General features: G+C 42.0%; 1 protein-coding gene across 1 annotated transcript in view; it reads left to right on the top strand.

Moving 5' to 3' along the window:
* TRPC5 (transient receptor potential cation channel subfamily C member 5) overlaps positions 1-22,186 on the top strand; it is a 65,323-nt gene that overhangs the window by 3,362 nt on the left and 39,775 nt on the right. The window contains exon 2 of the mRNA XM_068408905.1: positions 13,379-13,900. Within this exon, the coding sequence (XP_068265006.1) occupies positions 13,379-13,900 (522 nt within the window). The remainder of the gene's footprint in view (positions 1-13,378; positions 13,901-22,186) is intronic.

Below are 22,186 nucleotides of genomic sequence, written 5' to 3'. Positions count from 1 at the left end.
TGTTTTTCCCCTGTATGATGACCTTTCCAGGGACAGAAGTAAAAAGACTTTCAAATATAAGAAGTGACCTTTGTGTTCTTTATGTAAGAGAATCAGGGTCTCATTCACAATGTGAGGGACAGGGAGAAATGGATGAAGAGATTGGGCAGCAGAGACACGTATCCTGTTGTTAAACGAACGCAGGCAGTCATTATTCTGCAGACCTTTGCTAGACTGCTGTTTAAGCGCCATTTACTGAAAATACCATGACAAAGGCAGGGGTAAGTCATAGCCAGTAACTATAACAACACGCTTCTCCCGCACTGCAGCCCTGCCTGTGAGGGGTGTCTCAGGAGAGGAAGAAATTACTCTGTTTACATGTGGAGCGTATGAGAGCCAGGAACATGAACCACCTCTCTCTAAAGGCTGCTACAAAGCACATGATAGATGAGTGTGCTGAACAGTGATGTCTTCGAGTAGATGTATTTCCTTTTAGGTTTACCTCCAAGCAAGGTTCATGGGCTATTTTAAGAACTTAACAATTCTCCTGAAATCTATTCTGCCTGGTCCTGGCAACTTAGAGCCATGGTTTTGTGTACTGCTCTGTGAGTCTCTTGATGGGGAGAAGACTTCACCAGTTACAGCCAGGATAACTCTACGGCTAATAAAGTTACAGCTGTTTTGAAAGACAGTCATCTATGGGAGATTTTGGGTTCAGTAAGGGAGTCATCATGGTGTGGATGTTTTACTTTTGCTACCATGGGAAGACCATGGAGGTGTGGTGGTGTGCTTCACTCCCAGCAAAGAGTAAAGCCCAGGCTTTAAAGAACCCATTCTCTTCAGATCAGAGCTAACCTCTCTTCAAATATGCCACACCACGCTCTGGGGTGCACTCTCACTTTTTTTTTCACTGTCAGTGTGCAAGTGTGGTCTAGAGTGCGATGGAAGATGCCTGTGTGCAGAGCATGTGGTGCTGCAGGCTGCGACAGCCCTGCCCACCCACCGCAGCGTAGGTGGGAGCTTCGCTGACCTCAGCGGGACGTGGTCCGGACCTGGCACAGCAGCAAGAGCTGAATTCTCAGGGAAATAAAGGAAAATTCAACTATCTACTCAAAATAGATTAAGTAACAAAAGAGCTTTTCTAGTTCTGTGATTTTTACAAGTTCACTTGTTATTTCCAAGTGTGATGTAATTTACTCCAATTAATCCTTAGAGCTTTTTTTTTAAACCATATTTTGCTTTGGCCAGTCACTTTGTATTGCTAATTGGTCACTTAAATTGTAGGATAGTTTGTTTTTCCCCAAATAGATGACAGACATTTGGAAAGCAAGCAGCCTATTCATGAATATTAAGAGGAACAACAAAACAAGCTCATATTCATGGAACCTGGAGGGTATGCAAGTGTTGCTTTTCCTGGGGAGATTTGTAGTCAGTGAACATGTATTCTACAGGAAATAAAAGTGAGCCTAATCTGGTGCTTTGATAGTTGTTGTTTGCTTTTCAGGATGGTGAAGAGGCTGATATTGTACTGCATAGTGGCAGAAGAGTGGTATGCATGTACTGCAGACTGCTCGGCATGGCAATCCGTGCTCAGATCTTCCACGCCGATGAGTGTCACGTTATTTAAATAAGACAACAAACCACTGAATAATCATCAGAAAGAGTGGGGCTGAGTTAGAAGTAGTAAAAATCACCACACACAGATGCAGTACTGACTTTGGCCCAGGCTTATCGAATCAGGTGGCTCATCTCTTTTGGGACAGGCATGTTAAACTGCAAAGTTGTCTGTGCCATACAATGGCAGAACAAGACTTTTTGTACTGCTCTGTAGGTACACGTCAAAACCAGAGATCTGGCTGGGGTCCTATGGGGCTGGAATTAACAGGGAACTTGAAATTACCTCTCATTTTTTTGATTCGGTACTACTGTAGGAGTGTATATGTGAAGCGTTTTGAACTAACTCTTTTTTTCCAGTAAGATCTTCTGTCTCCTAACCTATTCGATCTTTGAGTTTTGGCATTTTTTTTTCCTAAAAGTCATATCAGAAATTTTTTTTTACTATAGAAGCATCAATACAGTGGGTTATGTTTTCAGTCAGGCTGGAGTCTGCACCTAAACTGCACCAGCAAAGAGGAGGAAATATATATCTGGAAATTCACATTTTCCTACATATTTGGTTCACTTTCAATTTATCATTAGTAATAGTTGTATTTCCAGACATTTTGAAGCCCACTGAAATTGGTACAGATTTTCCCCTTGACTCCAGGTGAGGTCTTCAGGGGCATTTTCTTAATAGCCTCTTGTGTGAATTCTGTGAAGTGGTCCTGCTTCTCCACTAAACATGCATCACAGCTCGCAGGCCGGTGCTCTCAGTTTGCACTGATCTTGCATCATTTTTTTGCACCAGACACAGTCTGTGCCGACCAGTGAGCCCTCCTTCCGTTCCTTAAGCAGCTGTACTCAGTCATCTAAATTACTACACGTTCATGGTGTAGCCATAAGCACCTTGACGGGTAGCTGTTTCCTTCACAACAATCAGAGCTGACATCAAATGTTTACATAAGGACGATACTAGCATCTCTCTGCTATCTGCCAAAATTAGCTTTGCTCATGGCAGATGGCTCCAAATTAATCTGGTTCACAGATGGGACTACAAATGCAATTCCTCAATAATGAGAATAAAAAGAAAAGGGATCTCAGTATTTATGACTATGATTCAGTTTGTTTCGACAGTCCAAAGGCCTTCTGAAATCAATGAGATCTCAGCAGATACCTATCCACATGTCTTCCAAAAGAAGGAGCTTTACAGAAATAAACCCTGGAAGGATATGGCTGTGAAGAGGAAACTATAGAGAGTAAAAGGCAAGTTTTCAGTCTTAGTTGCCAATCGTCAGATACCTGCTGGTGGAAGGTTACTGCACTTGATGGTATTCGTGAACTTAAAATTTTACCTCAAAAATCCGCTTTCAGCTGAGCTGATGAGTGAAAATCTGCCTTAATCTTTGTGTAAATATCATAGATCAACAGCCTAGAGACAATCTTTTGTGAACCAGAAATTATATGTTACATTAAACTATTTTATTCTTGCCCCAATCCAGTAACTTTCTTGTTACAATATGGTTTAGCTTAATTTTCCTACTCAGATAGGGTTCTTTGTCCTGTGTGCAGAGTGCAGTGCAAAGTTCAGCTCTAACCACCAATGGCCCTTGATTTCTGCAGACTTGCTGATACTAATTAGATGTCCGAGCTCATTGCTATCATTGTCAGCCCTTTGCTATCGCTGACAGGACTTTTTCAGTCAAAGTAGCAGATCAGTTGTCAGATATCTCATGCCATAAAAGCTAGATTCTGCAGGCAATTAGAAGAGTTTTAGAAGCAGCTGGTGTTCCTCATGCCCTGGCTGAAGTGGTTGCTGTGGATCTGTCTCACCTACGTGCAAGGTGCACAGAGGTACCCTGCGGCAGGACCAGAGGGTCTGGAGTTTGTAGCTGGGAGAAATGTTTTGGAGGAGAAACTTTCTCCTTCAATAAAAGGTTTATGTTTCTTTTAGAGGTGAAGGAGAGACTTGTGGACTTACCAGCTAAAATTGCTAAGCCTTGCAGCACTAGCCCCTAACCTATAAGCTGAGGATGGATGTGGGGAGGTCACTCAAATACAGGCTGAACCAAAGAAATCTTGTTCACGTGGTGGTAATAGATATTCTGGGTGCATGCACTGTCTTTTTCTGCAACATCAGGGACAAGACCAGTGCCATCAAGTGCGGAGCGTTTACGAAGGTGTGAAGTACAACAAAGTGATTAAAGCAAGCCCAAAGTGCAAGCAGATCTGTGTAGCCCTTCTGCAGTGTTAGCCATTGCATACCAGCAGTATTTGTGTTCCTCCTTGAGTTTAAAAAGTTCAGCTAATTCAGGAAAGTGTTGCTGAAACCTGGGCATCTGTATCAAGGAAGACTGTGGGCATGACCTGTTCTCCCTGGGCTCTTGCTGTTGAGCACAGTGATGGGGTAACAGGCTGATTGGTATGACTCAGTACAGATCCTGTGCCCTTTGGTATGACTCAAACCAGCCATTTCCATGTTAATATGAGAGGTCCAAAGTGAAAAGGGAAGGCTGAACCTGGTTAGATACACTCTGAGCAAGAGCAGATTCTGAAGACTAGAAGCAGTTGAGAAAAACTGGCCACAAGTTCTCAGTACAAAAATATTTGAAAGGCACAATAAGGAAGAAAGATTGTGTCTGAAAACAGAAAACTAGCTGTTACTGCTCCAAAGCCTAATGGCTCTGCTAGCATCCAAGCTTTTCATTATTTTTATTGATGCAGTAATAATTCACAGCTATAGTTAACATGCCTTTGACATTGGCGGCTGCCTTCGAAATGAATTCCATCTAATTAAACTAAACAACAGAGAAATCAAAGACTACTTCAGTTAATGATTACATTTAACTGGGAATTTTCCTCCCTCCCCACTGCCTTCCTCCCCGAATAATCTTAAATCTGAGAAAGAGGTGTGAGGCAAAACGAACTCGGGTGATATATCGCATAGACCTAATGAGTAGCATCAGGGCTAGGGCTTGCAGGCTGCAGTGCCAGCTGCCAGACATCTGACAGTGGCAAATAAGTCACTGGCTCCTTCTCCTGGGCCAACATAAAGTCTGTTATTAGTTCCTAGGAGAGCTGGTGGGGTCAGGCCAAGAACTGCATCACAGCATGCACAAACATGTCATGCTTGTAATTTAACGTATAGACAGGTGGAGAAGTCAGGAGTGCGCTGTTATATGAGATGCTTCCCAGGGAATTATCTTTATTAATTTGTGGGAGTGACCTTAGCACTTGCCTGTATCTTCAGTCAGGAGTGATGAGTGCCTGGGATTCAGCTGGGTGGACTGCCTGTAACAAACTATTTGTAGGGAAAAAAAATCCTGTTTGTGTTCCTACACAAGTATCCTTTCGGTCTCTCTGCAGATAAGTTGATTAAGGTGCTAAGTTTCAAAAAAACATATTTCATTACCTACCCAGCATCCATGAACGTGCCTAGTTTACTCACCACCCTTTACTCATAAGCCCCAATTACAGCATTAGCTGTTCCCTTACATCACTCACCCCCCGACATCACACCACACATGTTTTTGCCTCTGGTCTGTATGATTTCTGAAACCCAAAGGGACTTTTGACATGGCTGTCTAGATTCACTGATACAAATATGCAGGAGAGTGCAATAGTTGCAATACATTTTCCAAGAGAAGCTTCTTTATATGGGGAAATTGAACATAACAAATAACAGGCTCCCCCGAAACAAAGCTCTGGGATCTATAAAGAACTGCAGGAGGGTTTAGTAGGAGTCCCCTAGTCCTGATCTGGCTGTTGAATAGAGCTGTGCTTGGGTTTGCACAGTAGAATGGCACGTTTATGGCTGGTTTGTCCCTGTGATGGGCAGTCTTTTGGTGGCAACAAGGGTGGGGGACAGGAGTCAAAGAGGCATTGACTGGGAACAATATTCTCCCTGCTCGTCTCAGCGTCGTTACAGCAAGGGAACGCTGTAATCCATGGTCTGTGCTCTGTCATTGCCTTGGGAGAACATGTTGGAAAACCGCTCAAGCCTGCAAGAGGCTCAGGGTTGCGAGAGGGCTCGCGTGCTCCACTTAAATACTCTCAGGCAGATAGATGATGAGTTAGAGGCGGTCTCTGAAGCAGGAGGAACATATCGTTAACTAGATGTTTTGAACTACCCAGCATTAGAAATAACAAAGGACGTCACTGCTTAAGTGGTAATAAAGGAAGATCACAACCACACAGATCTTACTCTCATGGGAGACCCTGCCACCTGTCTAGATTGCCATTTCTTTGCTATTGCAAACTCTGGGGTCTTTTGAGAAGCCACTGTGTCGTCTTGGTTAGTATAACAATGATGCCAAAAGCACGGCTTAATAGTCAAAATGGGGCGAAACGCAGCCTCCTGCTTTGTGAGCATCAGGATGTGTTTTGTGCAACATCACACAGCCCTGGGCTGGCACAGATGCAGTCACTCGCTCCTCTCTGATGTTGTCTTATGATCAAATCTGATTCTTTTCTTTTTTTAAAAGGAATGTGATTGAATAGAAACACAACCCCACCTCTCCCAAGCAAAAAGCCCTCCCTTTTCAAGCCCTGTTAGCAACGTATTACCTCACTTAAACTTAAAGAAACATCTCTCATCCGCACACAGGAATAAATTACAGGAAATAGGGACATTTTATGTACAAAGATGACATAAAAGGCTATAGATAGCATGATTATTAGCCTGTATAAGCACATCTTGTCCTTGTTACCACTAAGAATAGAAGATACAGAGACCAAATAAAATAAATTAAAAAGCTGGACAACTCTTCCCTCCCAGAATAAATCCTGGAAAATATTAGAAAAAGAGTAGCTGTAGTAATACAAAGATTGCCTTGAAGTCAGAGCCTGCAAATTTCCGGCTAACCATGGACTGTCTTTGTTTCAGCATGCTTGGGGTCAGGGGAAAGCTTATCCATAAAATGAAAAAATATCTAAGGTGCAGCGACGTTCCAAGGCCTTTAGTGTAGTTAAGAAATTTACAGGACTGGGTTAAGCTCTTTAACAAAATCCGTTTCCGAACTTAAAAACAACATCAAAACTTGTTAGGGTTTAGTCTTCATTTGTACCCAAAACAGCTGCTTCTATCACAGAGTAACTCTTAAAATGGTAATTAAAAAAGGTGAAAAAATGAATAAACAGCATTTTATGGTTCTAAATGGGGGAAAAAACCCAGCTTCAGGCATATATGAACTAGTCTGCCTATCCAGATTTCAAGAGGCAATTCAATTAACTCTCATGACAGCAGTACCAGACTTACACCGGGGCTGGTGTCAGAGGGTCTCAGGAAGCACATCTAGCAAGCAGCCAGGGAATGTCTGCGTTTTGGCAAGGCTTTTGTAGATCCATAACACGCCGTGAGCCATGTTCTGATGTCGCTTATGCCACTTCTAGCAGCTTCATTAATGTCTGGATTTGTAACAGTCCCGAACTTTTGTCCCTCGTTTGTTTTAACTAGACAAGTGTCATTGTTCAGCTAGCTCCAGGCTATGTAAGCGTATGATGAAACCAAGGTTCCTTTGATAGTTGGTCCTATCATAGAGATAATGTGACAGCAAATGCAAGTTGTGACTACAATGAACTTCGCAACCATTCGTACACAGATGAGAAGACATAGCCAGGAGAGGGTGCAATTGCTCATGGCACAACACTGGTCTTATTTCTCTAAACAGCAGCAGGCACTCGCTAGCCCCTCTTCTGCTGGATTCAGTTCTCAGCTGGAGCAAGACACGGGAATTCAGGGCAAAGCAGACAGCCAGACTGCACTTCATTTAAATACAAGAGGTTCAAACACAAGCTAACTCTTTAACAGCATCCCTCCGTGACTTGGAGAGTAAAGTCCACGCTGACTGCGCTCTTTTTTCATGTCATCATCAAGTGCCTCATCTTATATCCTCCACCCACATCAGAAAGGGAGAGTGGCTTAGAGGAGAGAGTGCTCTGGCTGGAATCAGTTGCCATAGGCCATTTAAATGCATATTTGCAAAATCCTTTCCTTCTGAAGGCTTCTCTCTTTTTTTAATCCCCAACAAAAGAGAAGTTATTATGTAGCATCAACCACAAATGGTGACATCTTTTGACAATCTCTCTGGCTGTGCTGCATTTCCTAAACACATGGCTGAACACAACAAGCTCTGATGCGGTTCTGCCACTGTCAAATGCACTAGGTTTCAGTCTAGCTCTGAAAACTAATCCCTTGGGTCTACCTCAATTTTTAAACACATGGATAAGAAGCCAAATTAAAACTTGAAGAATCTAGAGGAGATGTATCTGTATTTTGCTTTTGTTTATTGGTTGCAGAGAAACAAGTTTGGTTGTACAGGTATCACAAATCTAATTTTTCACATTATTTCAGTAGTAATGCATTATACCATGCTATTTTTTATTCAAAGATGCCTATCTCGGTGTTAACATGTACCATCTGGTAACCTTGTATCAGCATTTGGCTTGCTACAAGGCACTAAAAGGTACTAATTTTCTCTGGTTTTGAGTATCAGTCTGAGGGGCAGAGACTTTATTTGGCTTTGTGGCCATGTAAGTCAGATTTTAGAGCAGAAGGAGCCCTTTCTTCAGCTGGATATTCTGGGACAGCTGTATTGAAATCACTGGAATACTTCAATAACAACAGCAGAGCTTGCCCAAAAATACATCTACAACCGTGTGTGCTTTATGCCAGAGTTACGAACTTGTTCGTAACCAGTACAAAAGCCCTGAAAGTAAACTGCCTTTTTTGTTATCAGTTTGTGGTGTTCATTATATTTCATTAACCAAATTACATAATTTCATTCAGTGAATTGCTCTTTAAAGAAAAACCAACCTCCCTATTAATACAGATACTGTCATCACTCTGATACAAGATGTCTCTCAAGGCATGTCTGATTAAGATATTCAGTTTTTGAAACCTGCACCACTGCATCACCTAAAAGGAATGCTTAAATTTATAGAAGCATGTAACATTTTTCCACAGTCCCACGTAATGGGATGTGGGAAACAAATGCCCATGGGGTGCTGTCAATGAAAATTCATTTATGGGTTTAGGCAGGAGCAGGATTGAATTGGTCATGCCAGTCACAATATGTGTTTTTTTCAAGACCCTTTTGCTGGTAACATGGCTGATCTGCAGTCTAGCAACACTGACTCTGTCTCTGATGCTCTATTTATAGAGCTGCAGCTAGAAGTGCCACAGGACTGAACAAAATCACAGTCACTGCTAAAGCTCCTCCTGACCGCTGAGCCTCACACTAAATTGATGTAGTACAAAATCTTCTTTTTAGAATGGCAGAAATTGGCTGTGCCCGTTGCCGCGCTTGTGGATGGCGTACGCGCTTCTCCCGTAGGAGAGCATGCAGAAAAGCAAACTGGAAATAGGAAATCCCTGCTCAATAAGTCACCCAAGCTTCCATTTCTATAAGTGTTACGTATGAAGTTTCCTAGTGAGGTTGCATGAGTTTGCTTTGTTTAGTAAAACATTGTTTTGGCAATTAGAAGATCTTTTATAACGGACAGTTCTATCAAAAAGTTATGCAAGCTGAAAATAATGCAGATTAATATGTTTGCAGTTTATCATGGTTATACTTACAATTTATTAGACTGGTCCAGGTGAGGTGCTAGTTTATGGAATGGAGATGGCTTGAAAATGGGGCAATTCCACCTGTAACAAGTAAAAGTAGTATTAGTTATTTTCACGTAAAAGTGGCAGCATTCTCCGTGCCAGACAGGATGCATACTTAGACTGCCTCTGACCCGAGGAGACTGAAATTAGAGATTAACAAAATTAAGAAAGTAAAGGATTTTGTGGTTAGGCTTTGCTTTACTTTCTAGATATTCTCTTTTCAGTTCAGGTCTGAAGCACTGAAGGGTTATCTGGGGAGACTGCAGCTGTGAGCACCAGTAAAGGTGAACACTGAGGAGAGACATCAACGTGAAGGGAGACTAGTGTCTGGTAGGGTTCCCAGACCATAATCAGGACTGTCAGTATAGAGAGACAGAAAAGCATAAGATGCAGAGACAGAAAGAGAACATCACCCCCAAACAGTCATTAGACAGAGCCAGACTCCTTCCTCACACTTCAAGATTTTGCACTTGACTGGCAAGTTCCTTTGCTGCAGAACAGCTTTTTTTTCACCTATTTGTCCTTTTTTTACAAGCATTGATATATGACAGACACTGTAGAAACGCTATAGCTTGCTTTGGAATCTTCCAGGGTTTAAGCCTGGATATTAGCTTCCATGATCCATAAAAGGCAAAAGATGCATTCATATTAGTCTTTTAGTTTGGTTGAGGAGCATGCTTTTGAGCTGCATCTCCTTAACCTCCCCGTTTACTGCACTTTGGTTCACATTGCTGAGCAGTCTCAGAGCACTTGGGCTGGATTGCTTTTACACAACACTAAACCAGAGGACATGCTCCACAGGCACTCAGATACCAGACTAGCTTAAGTCCAAAGTAAAACTCCTAGAAGACCTACAACAAGGCCATCGGGTCTTCAGTGACAGTTTATTTTTGCTCTGTAGTTCTGCTCCTCTTACACTGTACTAGTTACTAACATACGCAGAGATTCGTGCTCTTCCTATCCAAAGCTTCTTTCCAGCAGTGCACTATTTACTGGAAGACTTAGCTTAGCTAAGAGCTTAGCTATCCTGAACAGTGCTTTTATGTGAGCTAATACTCCATTTTCTTCTCCTCTAATAAATTAAGCTTGTTTCTCCCCCCACCCCCTCTTTAAATAAAGGAGATTTTTCACTCCCCGCAGCATCGTTCAGAGAAGCAGCAATGCAGTGGTAAGCAGCCTACCTTTATGAGGTTTAAGTCTAGAAAGATGGTAACAAGCGTTCAATCACTTGTTGTTAATGGTAGCGTTCATTTCTTAAGTGAGCATTACCAAGATGAAATACAGACAAGGCACATGCTCTTATGCAAGTAGTGACAATAAGGTTCTGAAGGACTCAGTTTAACAGCTTGTGTCAGGTGATGAGGTTAATGGAAAAGAATTTGTTATTCAGGTCACCTAATGAAAATAACCTTGGAAGAGCTTAGCAGAGCCCTTGGGGTAGAATAATTTATTCCTCTTCTGCTTCCATCACTGTAAGTTAACCCAAGACATAGAAGAAGCTGATCTAAATGTGAACTCAGCCTGTCAGAGTAGTGCAGGAGGACCATCAGCAATTACAATTGTTGTAATCTCTGCTGCCCCTCCAGTGCTAATGTGTAGAATACAGCCTCAGAGCAAAGGCTTGCTTTGCATAGCCCCATCTTTAAAACAAGACAGTTTGTTTAAGATGCAGGTTATCAAAACACTGTGCAAGAAAACAACAGAAATATTCACCACAAGACATAATGTTTAGCCAGTGCATGGTCTTTGGGTCAGCCAGGCGTAGAAAAGAGAGGCCACAGCAGCACTGTCCCTGTTCTGTGTTTTGGTGGTTTATTTCCTGCCTCAGCTGTAATCAGAAATAAGCTTCAGCTTCTGTGATTTGAGGCCTGACACTGATCTGCTCCCAGGCCCCAGGGAGCCTCTATGTCTCTGCACCACCATTTCCTTTCTTATCCCTTAATTAAAAGGGCTGCAAGCTGCCCAGGAAAACATGCCTTCCACACAGCGGCTGCCCGAGCCCTAACAGAGCAGTGCTCCGTTTTGAGGGCGAGAGCTTGATATGAGCCAGAATAAGGGATGAAATGATCACTTGATAGAGGCCCCCGAGTTGATCCCAAACCTTGGGACAACCATTTTGAGCGCCCTAGATCCAGATTTAGAAGACCTCAGGAGTAGACAGGAGCAGAGAAGATGAGCAGTATCCCCGCCTGTAACATTACTACCTTGCCTGCAAGCACCCTTTTCATGTACTGACCAACAGGAATACCTCATCTGTGTAAAGCTGGAAACCCTTTTCACAGCCCTGGGTACAATAACTTCCACATAGAAAAACAAGATTAAACTTGACAGCAATAGGAGTGATAGAGGGAGTGGGAAAGCATTCTTCCTTTGAGGCAGAGCCTCTGAGTACAGCAGCCAGTGACTGACTGAAAAAGGAGGGGAAGAGAAATGCAGTTATTCGAGCATCGGAGCTTTAAAAAAATGCTTCTAAGAGAGGGAAAGAAGAAAAACCCGCACCTTTCTCTTGACATTTAACAAACTCCCTAAACACCTAAGCAAAGGAAAAGAAAGGAAGTCAATGACCTGACAAAGAGAGCTGCTTTCAGCTGTTTGTTACTAGATATCTTAAAAGACATTTATCCAACCTTGCTAAGAGACACCAAGCCCTCAGTGACCCACAGCAAATCCCCTCTACCATTCTCCCTTCTTCCCCAAGAGCCGTATTTATAGGCTGCCTCCTGGCTGCCTCTGTAGGGACCAGCCTTGTTAGCAAAGCCTCTTTACACCTGTGTGTCTGTAGGCTGCCTCAGATTTAACTCCTCATGTGCCACATCCAGGGTAGCAGACTTGGATTATTCCCCAAAACACCTCTAGCCACCCAGTGAGCCCTGCTCTGGTAAATGACCCTGCATCTCAGTGGGGTGCTGACCTTTGGGAGAGCGTTGTGTGTTGTGAACAGGATCTGTCCTGCTGTCATAGCTGGGTTTTGTAGAGGTTTATCAGTCAACTACAGCCCAGGAGTCTTTAGCTCTTTAGTGCTACTGAGGCACTTAACTCCCAGGGACTCTGATTCAGTGGTTAGAGGTTCACTGTCTCATAACCAGCCTTAGGTACATCCTACAGGAGCATTTCTTCATGCTACTTTATCACTGCTTTACTTTTGGATTTTTTTACAGACTGAGTAATGTTTCCTGTCATTAGGGCTCTTTGACAATAGTTCTCTGAAACGCCTTTGACATTTGCAAGGGGAAGCAGGCCTACTGTTCACCAAACCCAGCAACCACCCCTTGAGCAGCAGGATGCCAGCTGCCAGGGCAAGAGTGGTGGGCACATGGAGTACAGTATGCTTGAGTAATGATTAACACACAACAAAGAGAGCTGCCTGTGCTGCAAATGGAAGCACACTGCGTGCTTGGGATGTAAGAGCGTTTTGGTCTAATTTTGCACTCTGCATATAGTAATAAGACACAACAGGGTGTGCATTAAGCTCATCTTTTGAGAAGTGCAACAGTAGCTGAATAATGCACACCCTGGAGTGTCTTATTTGTAGTGGACTATGGCTCATTAATTTTACATTTGAAATTTTTCAAACCCATTAAAAAAAAACCCAGATCTATTCTGAGGGCAGTTATGTAATGTATCCTTCCACGGAAAAGTATTTTCAAATAAAAACAGTAGGGAAAAGGTGAGGAAGATCTTTGCTCACCTGCAGACCAGTGTTCGGTTTGGTTTGTGTAGGGCCTGCTACCAGTGGGTTCTTGGCCTGCTAATGCAGATGTATAATGCAAATAATGATAGTTATGGAAATCTATTCAGTGCTCAGTCTTTTCTAGACTTTCTTTTCTTTTTGTGTAATTACCTGGGCCTTTTGTCTTCCTTTTTTCCTACCAAAGTCCGCCTTTTGGTGTATGAACCAATACCCATTTCAGAACAGGTTCACCTATAAAGCATTCAGATGGGGATGTGACTGACTTTTACCCCAGGCTGGGATCCGAATGGTTACAGGTTCCTGCTCAGGAAGCAGACAGGCATGATTTGGGGGACAGTGGTTTTGCCAGTGTGTGTGTGTGCACATGGATGCAATAGGATTCAAAGAACAGAGGGTGTTATAAAAACTGTTTTGTTATGACATCACTTCAAAAGTATGAAGGAGGGACATCAGATTTCTGCGTTTCCACATGAAATATGACTATGGTTTATCCCTTTATATAGGTTCCAACCTTGATGATGGACACTCAGTTTTCAGAATTCACTCCAGATATCACCCCAATAATGCTGGCGGCTCACACCAACAACTATGAAATCATCAAACTGCTTGTCCAAAGACGGGTAACAATTCCACGCCCACACCAGATCAGATGCAACTGTGTGGAATGTGTCTCCAGTTCGGAGGTGGACAGCCTGAGGCATTCCAGGTCAAGGCTGAACATCTACAAAGCCTTAGCCAGCCCTTCGCTGATTGCCTTATCGAGCGAGGACCCCATCTTGACAGCCTTCCGACTGGGCTGGGAGCTGAAGGAGCTCAGTAAAGTGGAAAATGAGTTCAAGGCTGAATATGAAGAGCTTTCACAGCAGTGCAAGCGTTTTGCTAAGGACCTTTTGGATCAAGCACGGAGTTCCCGAGAACTGGAGATCATTCTCAATCACAGAGATGATCAAAGCGAAGAGCGGATCCCCAAAAAATGTCATGATTTGGCAAAGCTAAAGGTAGCAATAAAGTATCACCAGAAAGAGGTAAGAGTCATCTAAACACAAAGGTGTGTGAAGGCTTCATGTATTGGGTAAAATGATTCATTTCTCTAGTCTCCAGGGCTTTGCTCAGGGTTGCTAGCTGAGAACCAGCAGGGGTGAGTTTGGATTGAGTGGAGAACCATGTGCAAATGGGTTAGTCACAAACCAAGAGGTTCAGTTCACCCTGGTGACAGTGTGAATCTGATGACAGCTTGAGGGGCAACAGGACTGGGCACTTGCTGCAGTGGATTGTGGCTTTTACGGCACTTTCTGTTTCAAAGATACTGGAATCCCTTTTCATTGTAACCCATTCCCCTGCAAAGAACAGCCTTCAGAGATTTCCAGGTTTGTTAGCTCCGAAAGATTTTCCCAGTAGCTGCTTTTATACAGGAACCAAAAGCTAGAAGGGGTTGCCTGGCTCATGAAGGTCTTGACTGCAGGAAATAATATACAGTTCACTTCCTCCAGCCACCAAACACTTCCTAGCACCCATTCAACACTAACTCCTAAGGGCCAGAGAAAGGATATCAGCAAAAGAGAGCAGGAGAGGTCAAGAGCACGCTCACTGTGCCAGGTTTCCATGTTACCAGCAATTTTGTTAGGTGAAAATGCTCATGTGATGCTAGGAAGTGGATCATGTCATGCAAATGCTTCTTCACATCTGAGACACCTCAGGTTGATTCTTGCTCCTTGATTCATCCATGTTTTAGGAACTGAGAAGAAATTCAAACTCCTGCCCATAGTACCAGAAAGGAAAGACATCCTTCATCTAAAGGGCACAGAGCCTTTCAGAAGCCCTGCAAATCCAGAGGTTTATAAGCTGATTCAGTAAAGGCCATGAACCCAAGGAGAACGCTGACAACAGTTTCATTCGTTGGCTCTGGATTTTCTTTTTCCAGACCTGGACAGAATTTAGTAGATTAAATATTACTGTTGGCCAGTGATGTTCCAGGTTATCTGAAGGAGGAATTTAGCTTGCTTGGCTGAGGAACTGAATTGCAATGTCTATTACATTCTTCTGTGTCCGGAGCGTGACAGGAGTGGCGGAAGAGCCTACCTCCCACATTACTCTTGCACTGTCTTCCCCACATTTGATGCTTTGTTTTATGCATTGACCCAGATGAGGACAGCCTGGTATGATACATTCCACCTCCCTTACTGGCTGCTCATGTCATCCGAGGTACAATAGTCAAGAAGTGAAAGATACAGATTTTCCTTTCTTCCCTTTGGTCTGTTACGCCTCCTGAGCACCAGCCCCTTGATGCCACAAGCTGAAACCAAAGCCTCAAGCTTTGTGGGATCTAGCACGTGGTCACTTACTACTCTTACTGGGCTACTCGTGTGAAGTGTCAGCAAGGCTCACTGGCTTCATGTCAGGTTGTGTTTTTCACTGCAGCTGACAAGGTTAGGTAACACCATAAGTGCTTTAGGGACACGAACAAGTAATGAAGAATTAGTCTGGAGAAGGGTAATACAGTATATCAGGTCAAATGTTCCTTGAATCTAAGAAGGGCCAGAAACTCTACTTCTGTTTTTTTTACTGGCCTGATAGCCACAGACACAGCTCCCACACACAACCTTCAGCAGCCTGGATACCACTGACACCGCTGTCTGTAGATCACTGCTGATTTCCATGTCTTGTCACAGTTCAGGCTCACTATTGACATCCAAACATAAATCTGTGGCTACCCTTACCTTGTGATCACATTAACAAACTGCAAGTCGGAAGGAGTTCACTGTATTTGAAATGTAGTGCTGAACAGTCCTGAAGCTCTTTTATTTTAAAGTAACAAATTTTTAATCTTTGCTTGCTTGCTTGACAGTTTTTATCTCTTTTTTTAGGCATATTTGGCTGAATTCCAAGCATATGGACAAATTCCGTGTTTTGTGACATACTCATGACAGTTCCAGCATATAAATGATAGCAAATATGCTCTGTGTTGCCAGCTAAAGTCAGTGCTGTTTCCAGGTAGAATACTGGTGGGCAGGGACAGAATGAATGAGTTTGGGAAACGAGCCCTACTGAACCCCCTCATCCTACCTGGTTATTCACAAATACCTGATGCATCCTGCAGGATGGTGTTTGTATGCAACAAAATATTGCAGTGGTTTTCTTATCGTGATAATTAGTCCAATACAAAGCACCAAGCAAGATACAAATGTCATTGCCAGCTTCTGAAAAAAAAGAGTAGGAGCATTTGTCAGGGAGACACTGAGAAATGCCTTTTAGTCATGACTGAAGAGTATCAGACTGAGAGAATTTTTGTGGGGACAGGAAGGAAAATAGAAACAAGTTTGGTTTCATGAAAGACAGTTTTGCAGAGAGAAACAGCAGACTTTTAAAAAGTAGATCATCTTGTTCCGCTGAAGCTTTTTATGTCTTAACATTAAATGGGATTGGATTGGATGGAGAAGCTTTTTTATATCTTAACGTTGACAAAGCTACAGGTCAAATCTCTAGCAGCCTAAGAAGAAAATCCAAAGTGGACCTGGGGCTGTAATTTCCAACAAAAAGGCATGGGTGGTACAAGTTTGATTTCTCCCAAACATTACATGTGTTAAGTATTTTATAAACTGACGACCGTGTTGCTCATGAGGAAGACAACCTTTTTCCTTTGGAGGAGAGCCAAAACAATGGAGAAGAAATTTCTTCCTTTTCATGTTTGTTTCTAATAAGCCGATATATCCTAGAAGGTAAATTACTGTTTACACAGAAGGAAAAATTTCATTTATACAGGAAAGATCAAAATGTGCCCTAAGGTAGCTTTGTAGGATATTTTATGGTAGTAAATGTTAAAACCATGCTGTGCAACGTTCACAATCTCCCTCTCCATCTCTTCTTCAGTGTAGAATAATTGTGTCCTCAGTTTCAAATTACAACAGGCCCTTGATCATTTCTTCAGAAGATAGGAAGGATTTAACAGTTGTGATTGCTGTTTGCATGGCAGTCACAAAATATTAGGAAAAAATGTGGACAGCTCTAATACACCGCGAAACATGACAGCTGAGATCCAGCACAGATACGTCAGCTTTCTCCAAGTCCACTTTTGAAAGAAATTATTTTTGTAGGATCATGGGAATTCATGGTCTAAGAGACAAGTAGGCTTTTCATAAATGCTCTGTAGTATATGGCATGTCTTCATATTATTAGTTTTCATATTCTTTTATTCATAACTAATTTTGGAAGAAGGGTGCTGAAGACTTAATAGGAAAAGGCACAGCTCAGCTGTTGAGGATCAGTCTTCACTATGCTGTTGTGGCACCAAATTAGCTCTGCATTTGTTAATTTGTTTGCATTTCTAAGAAAAGATGGGGAAAAGTCATCTCTTAGGATCGTACCAGTCACATAAAGCACAGTTGTATGTACAGTGCACCATCGCTGTATTAGAGAATCAGAGCACAGGCTGCATGCAAATATCATTTTTATGTCCTTTAAGGTTCTTTTACATTGCCAAAATAATTTAAAGCAACCATAGCGTAGCAGTAAATCAGGTCTAAAAGGGCAGATTTCTCCTTGTATATAACATTCTGCTAGGCCACAAGAATAGCAATATACATTCAGCCTGCTCCTGCTTTCCTGCTCTCCATCACAGCTCATTCACATCTTCAAAATGAAGTGAAACATCCCAGTAGTGGGTTTTTAGTGCTTTGCATTTTTCTGGTACTGGTAGCTGCAGATGGCTGTGCAGGCTTAGTTTGTATGTCTGTCAGAAATGCACACAATGCACTCAGAAAATAAGGTATTTTACCTGTGACTATTGCTTAGCACTTTCACTGAATAGATCAAAGGGGTGCTTGAAATTCCCTCTCAGAAACCTTAACCTTAGTCTCTCTTACTCACTGTACTCTAAGTCAATGACAGGAAAGGGGAGAAGTAGAATTGTTTGCTTTTCTAATTTAAAAACAGTGCTCTCTGCTGTTTTCTCTTCAGCACGAAGCTTCAAAAGTTTTAGTTCTTTTTTCCCAAGACATTTACACAGACAAGTACTTCCTGAGATACAGTACTGGAGTGAAAGAATAATCATTCCTGCCATGCCACATATTTTTCAGCTGTGTCTTGACTCTTGTCAACTGTGTGGCTGCAGTTAGAAGCGCAGCATCATTCTCCAGGGAGTATGCATAAACCTGGCAAATTTCTAAGGGTGCTTCAGTTAGTGTATAAAAAGCTTTTAAAAATACCAGACATGCATGAAAAATGAAGTACGAGGTCTGCAAAAATCAAAGCTCATCCACTGCACCTTGTTTATGTGTTTTGAAAGCCATTCAGGTATCTTGATGGGTAGCCACAGATCTTTCTTTGCTTGCCGGCAGTGCTAAGTTATTCTCCCGTGGTTTTGTCTGTTTTCTTGCCGCACTGCCTGGAGGTATAATGATACAGGGCTGAATATTTGTATTGTGCTCTTTAAAGGCACAATAAAAAGCCTTTTGGTGAGCCTGCACAGCTCAGAAGATTAATAAACAGGCTTTTGCTTTCAGGTTTCTAGAATGAAATCATACCATGGCATGAAAAGACATTTATTAGGACTAGATGTGGGAAGCAGAGCAGCTCCTTGTGGAAGCTTTTTTCCTTTCTAGTGACCTGGAACATCTGTATCCCTTATGGTATTAGATGGTGAGGTTGGTGTGGTTACGCTACTTCCAGATCTGTCCTCCACCACAAACCTGAATGTAAGTGTAGGGATTTCTAAAGCACTGAATGTCCAAATGTCACTTTTCATTCGTTCATTATTGTACGCAGCAAAGTTACCATCTGATGTGTGAACAGTGGCCTATGCTAAATGAAGCTGTTTTTCTCTCAGACTCAATCCCAGCAGGCAGATGACCACATTACAAAATCTTCCATGCGTGAGGTCCTAACTGAGCTGTTATCAACAGTCTCAGCGGCCAGACTTTGGGGTGACGAGTGGGGAGACTTATCTGCATTTGCACCCTTAAAACACTCTTTTGTGCTGATCGCTGGTGGGGCAGCAGGGTGAGGGGTGCATACCTTGGAGCCCCCACTCTATGGGTTTGTGCAGTTGCCAGATCTGTTTGTCCACTTTTGGAAATTTAACCCCTACGGCTGCATTGTGTTGCAAAATTAGGACAAAGGGCATTTAAGTGTAACTTCTCTCCAAACTTGGAATAAGAAGAAATATTCAGAGAACTGATGGTTCATCAGTTTGACAAAGTGGACTTGAATATTTATTTGAGGAAACAGTATTATTTGGTATATTATTCACGTAACACCAAAATGTTCTAACTTGATGAAGGTTAGCCACATATTGGAGCTGTCACAGAAGAGAACTGCAGAAGACTCTCTTTTGAAAGCAAAATCATCTCCGACTAATCTTGCCATGCACAAATTTGAAAAAAACAACATAAGACCGGTATGTCAGTCAAGGACAAGGACTCTGCTTGTGTTAGTGTAATGTGCAGCAGGCAGTAAATGCCTGGAGCATTCTTTAAGTCATTTTTGGTGCTTCGTGCCTCTGACTTAAATATCTCTCAGACAAAGACAGGAAATATGTTGAAAACTAAAGGAATTGCCACTGTTTTAAGAACATTCAAGAATGATTTAGTGAGTTCGTCAAGTCCCTTAACATCATGTATCCCATCAGTCGTCTTGCCAGCAAGAGGAGAGGCTTGGGAAGCCAAAGTTAAAGCACAGGACATGATTGATTGGCTTTCTATAGACAACAGAAAGTGGAAGGAAGTGACGTCTTGTATATTGTATAAGCCAAGTGTTCAGTCTTACCACATCCGAAGGTCTAGAGCACCTTTCAGAATCAGCTTTACGTCAGTAGTGAAGAGAATATCATGTTATTTCCTACTTCACTTTGAACGATACCCTGCAATTATAAACTCTGTGGAAAAAATATTGCTATGGATTCTCCCTTTTGGATATAGAAGTGGTCATTGTTATTTATCTGGTTTCTGTGAATTTCAGCTTTGTTCCTGTCACTTAGTGAAGAATGTTATGAAACTCTATAGAGAAAAGAACTGATTCCAGTCCCCTTACACCTCTTGTGTATACATCAGATCCATCATCATCCAGATGAGCCATTTAGGTGTCTCATGATTGAGAACACAGTTACCTCATAGTTCTTCACTCCAAGAAAAATTAGATGGATAGATGGGTTAATAATAACAACCCTGCCAAACTGATCTTGTGCAGAATGGCATTTAAAAGCTGTGACTGCAGTTTTTGTGTTCTTACTCTTTCTCTACAAACCCCAGCTGGCTGAGTAAACATCCTTCAGCAAAGAGTATGTCCTCCTTGCCCTACAACGGTGATATTACTCAGAAGCACAGGTAGCCTTTAGAGGTTCCCAAGAATGTGCAAAGTGTTTATAGTATGCTGGTCTGTTCTTTCCTGGATATTGGAGTAAATTTACTCATTCAGGAGGAGGTAAGGTAGAAACAAAAAGAAACTAGAATTAAATACTTTCAGCATAGATATTTCTCAGGTCAGAGAAAGGAAACAAATGAAAAATATTTTTAGAACTTTTTGTTAACACTAGCAGGGTAAAGTAGGTATGTATTTAAAAATACTTGTGAATGACTTAAAATTCTTGTGTTTGCTTTACTTATCACTTATTTAATGTAAATGTTAGAAATTCTCTAGGGAGCATAAATCCAGCCTTTTACTTAAAAGTCAATACCTTCCCCACTTCAGCTAAAGCCTGTGAGAGCTCCTGGTATTCATTTGCAAGATCTGTAACTCTCAAAGTGCTGCCTGCAAGAGGACTTAGGAAACTCTGCAAGATTTGTCTCTAAACAATTTTTAGCCTCAGTGTTTTTTCAGGGCTTCTCTAGGATGTGTCCGATATCCTCTGTTCAGCTCTTGAAAACCAGTTAGTGTGTTGTGAATTGACTGACTGTCTCTCTTAGGTATATCCTGGTATTCAGCACTTGCTTGTACTGCAGCACTCTGCCTTTGGAAAGCCAGTCTGTGCCTACTTAATCTTTGTAACAGAACTGTGTCCTGAAATACTTCCTACAGGAATTTATTTATCAACTGTAGTCTGCTAAAATAAATGCTTACATCTGGACTCTTGCTCAGGGTCTGACCCAGATGAACCATGTTTGCTAACAGAGGTTGGCCTCCAGAAGCACTGTTCAGCAGCTTGCCTTTATTTAATGCAGAATTTACGCCTGCACTTAAATCCTGCTGACACAGGCCGTAAATACAAACCTATAGCTACACACACATTTAAGTGCTCCGAGTTTGGATTTAATTTCAAGGCTAAATACTTTGTTAATTCCTTTTTCCATGGGTAGGTACCCAGGATTTGCAAGCCTGTACCTTTGTCCTAGAATGTGGGACCTCTTTTATTTAAATGCTTAAGCCAATCCAACATAAATTTATGAAAACTATGAATTTTGATGGAACTGTAGCAGGCTTTTAGAGGTTGTTCAGTCTTTGCTTTTGCCAGCATTCACATCACTGGTGAATTTCCATTTGCTACTGCTGAAGCTGAGTTCATGTCTGCTACCATCAAAAGATGTGTTATAGATAGGAGACTTTAGTTAAGATGCATGTGTCATCAACACTTAAAATATTTTAAGAACAGATTAGACAAAATTTGGTATAGTTTGAGGCCATATGTTCATCTGTGGAGGATCTGGAGTTTGTTTTGTTCACCAGCAGAGGGACTGAGCAATTTGGGTAGCACCTGGTTTTCTTGAAGGTCTCTTCCAGCTCAGCTGGTGATCTTCTGAGTAGCAGGAATGGCTGCCATTTGGAGTTGCATCAGAGCTTCCCTGTTAGGAGTAACAGGCATGGGAGTAGCAGCTGTGGTTTTGATGGGATAGTCATCCTGTCTTTTCCTGAGAAAAAACTATTATCTCCTGGAAATGCCTGATGAGGAATGTTGAGTTATAGTCCCTTTTCCCCCGAGTTATACAGCTTCCCCTCCAACTTCTTTGTCTCATTTCTTCCTTTTTTTTTTTTCTCCTGTTGCAGAAAGTACTTAATTAACAGGATGAACAACCATTAGGTGTTTACCCTCTGCAGCTCACATTTCAGCAGCAGAATGTAAATAGCTTTGCAATCATTAACAAGGTTAAACTTAAAGAAATGTGCTACAAAAGAGGATTTTCTTATTCATCTCACTGTTTGCAACACTGCAAACTTGAGGAGGCTGGTGTTTCTTATATAGAATACCTGGTCTCATAGGGCTTACTGGATCTCTACAGCAAAGATCAAATTAGGCCACAGATAGTTTCTTTCTTCTATCTTAGGCTAATTTAGACACGTAGCTCTGAGTATTGCCCCCTGGAATTTCCTTTAAGAGCAATTAAACT

The sequence above is a fragment of the Nyctibius grandis genome, chromosome 10, assembly GCF_013368605.1.
Source record: "Nyctibius grandis isolate bNycGra1 chromosome 10, bNycGra1.pri, whole genome shotgun sequence".
In the NCBI taxonomy this organism is placed as follows: domain Eukaryota; kingdom Metazoa; phylum Chordata; class Aves; order Nyctibiiformes; family Nyctibiidae; genus Nyctibius; species Nyctibius grandis.
Note: the sequence above shows the minus strand (reverse complement) of the source record. Positions and strands in the feature narration are given on the sequence as shown.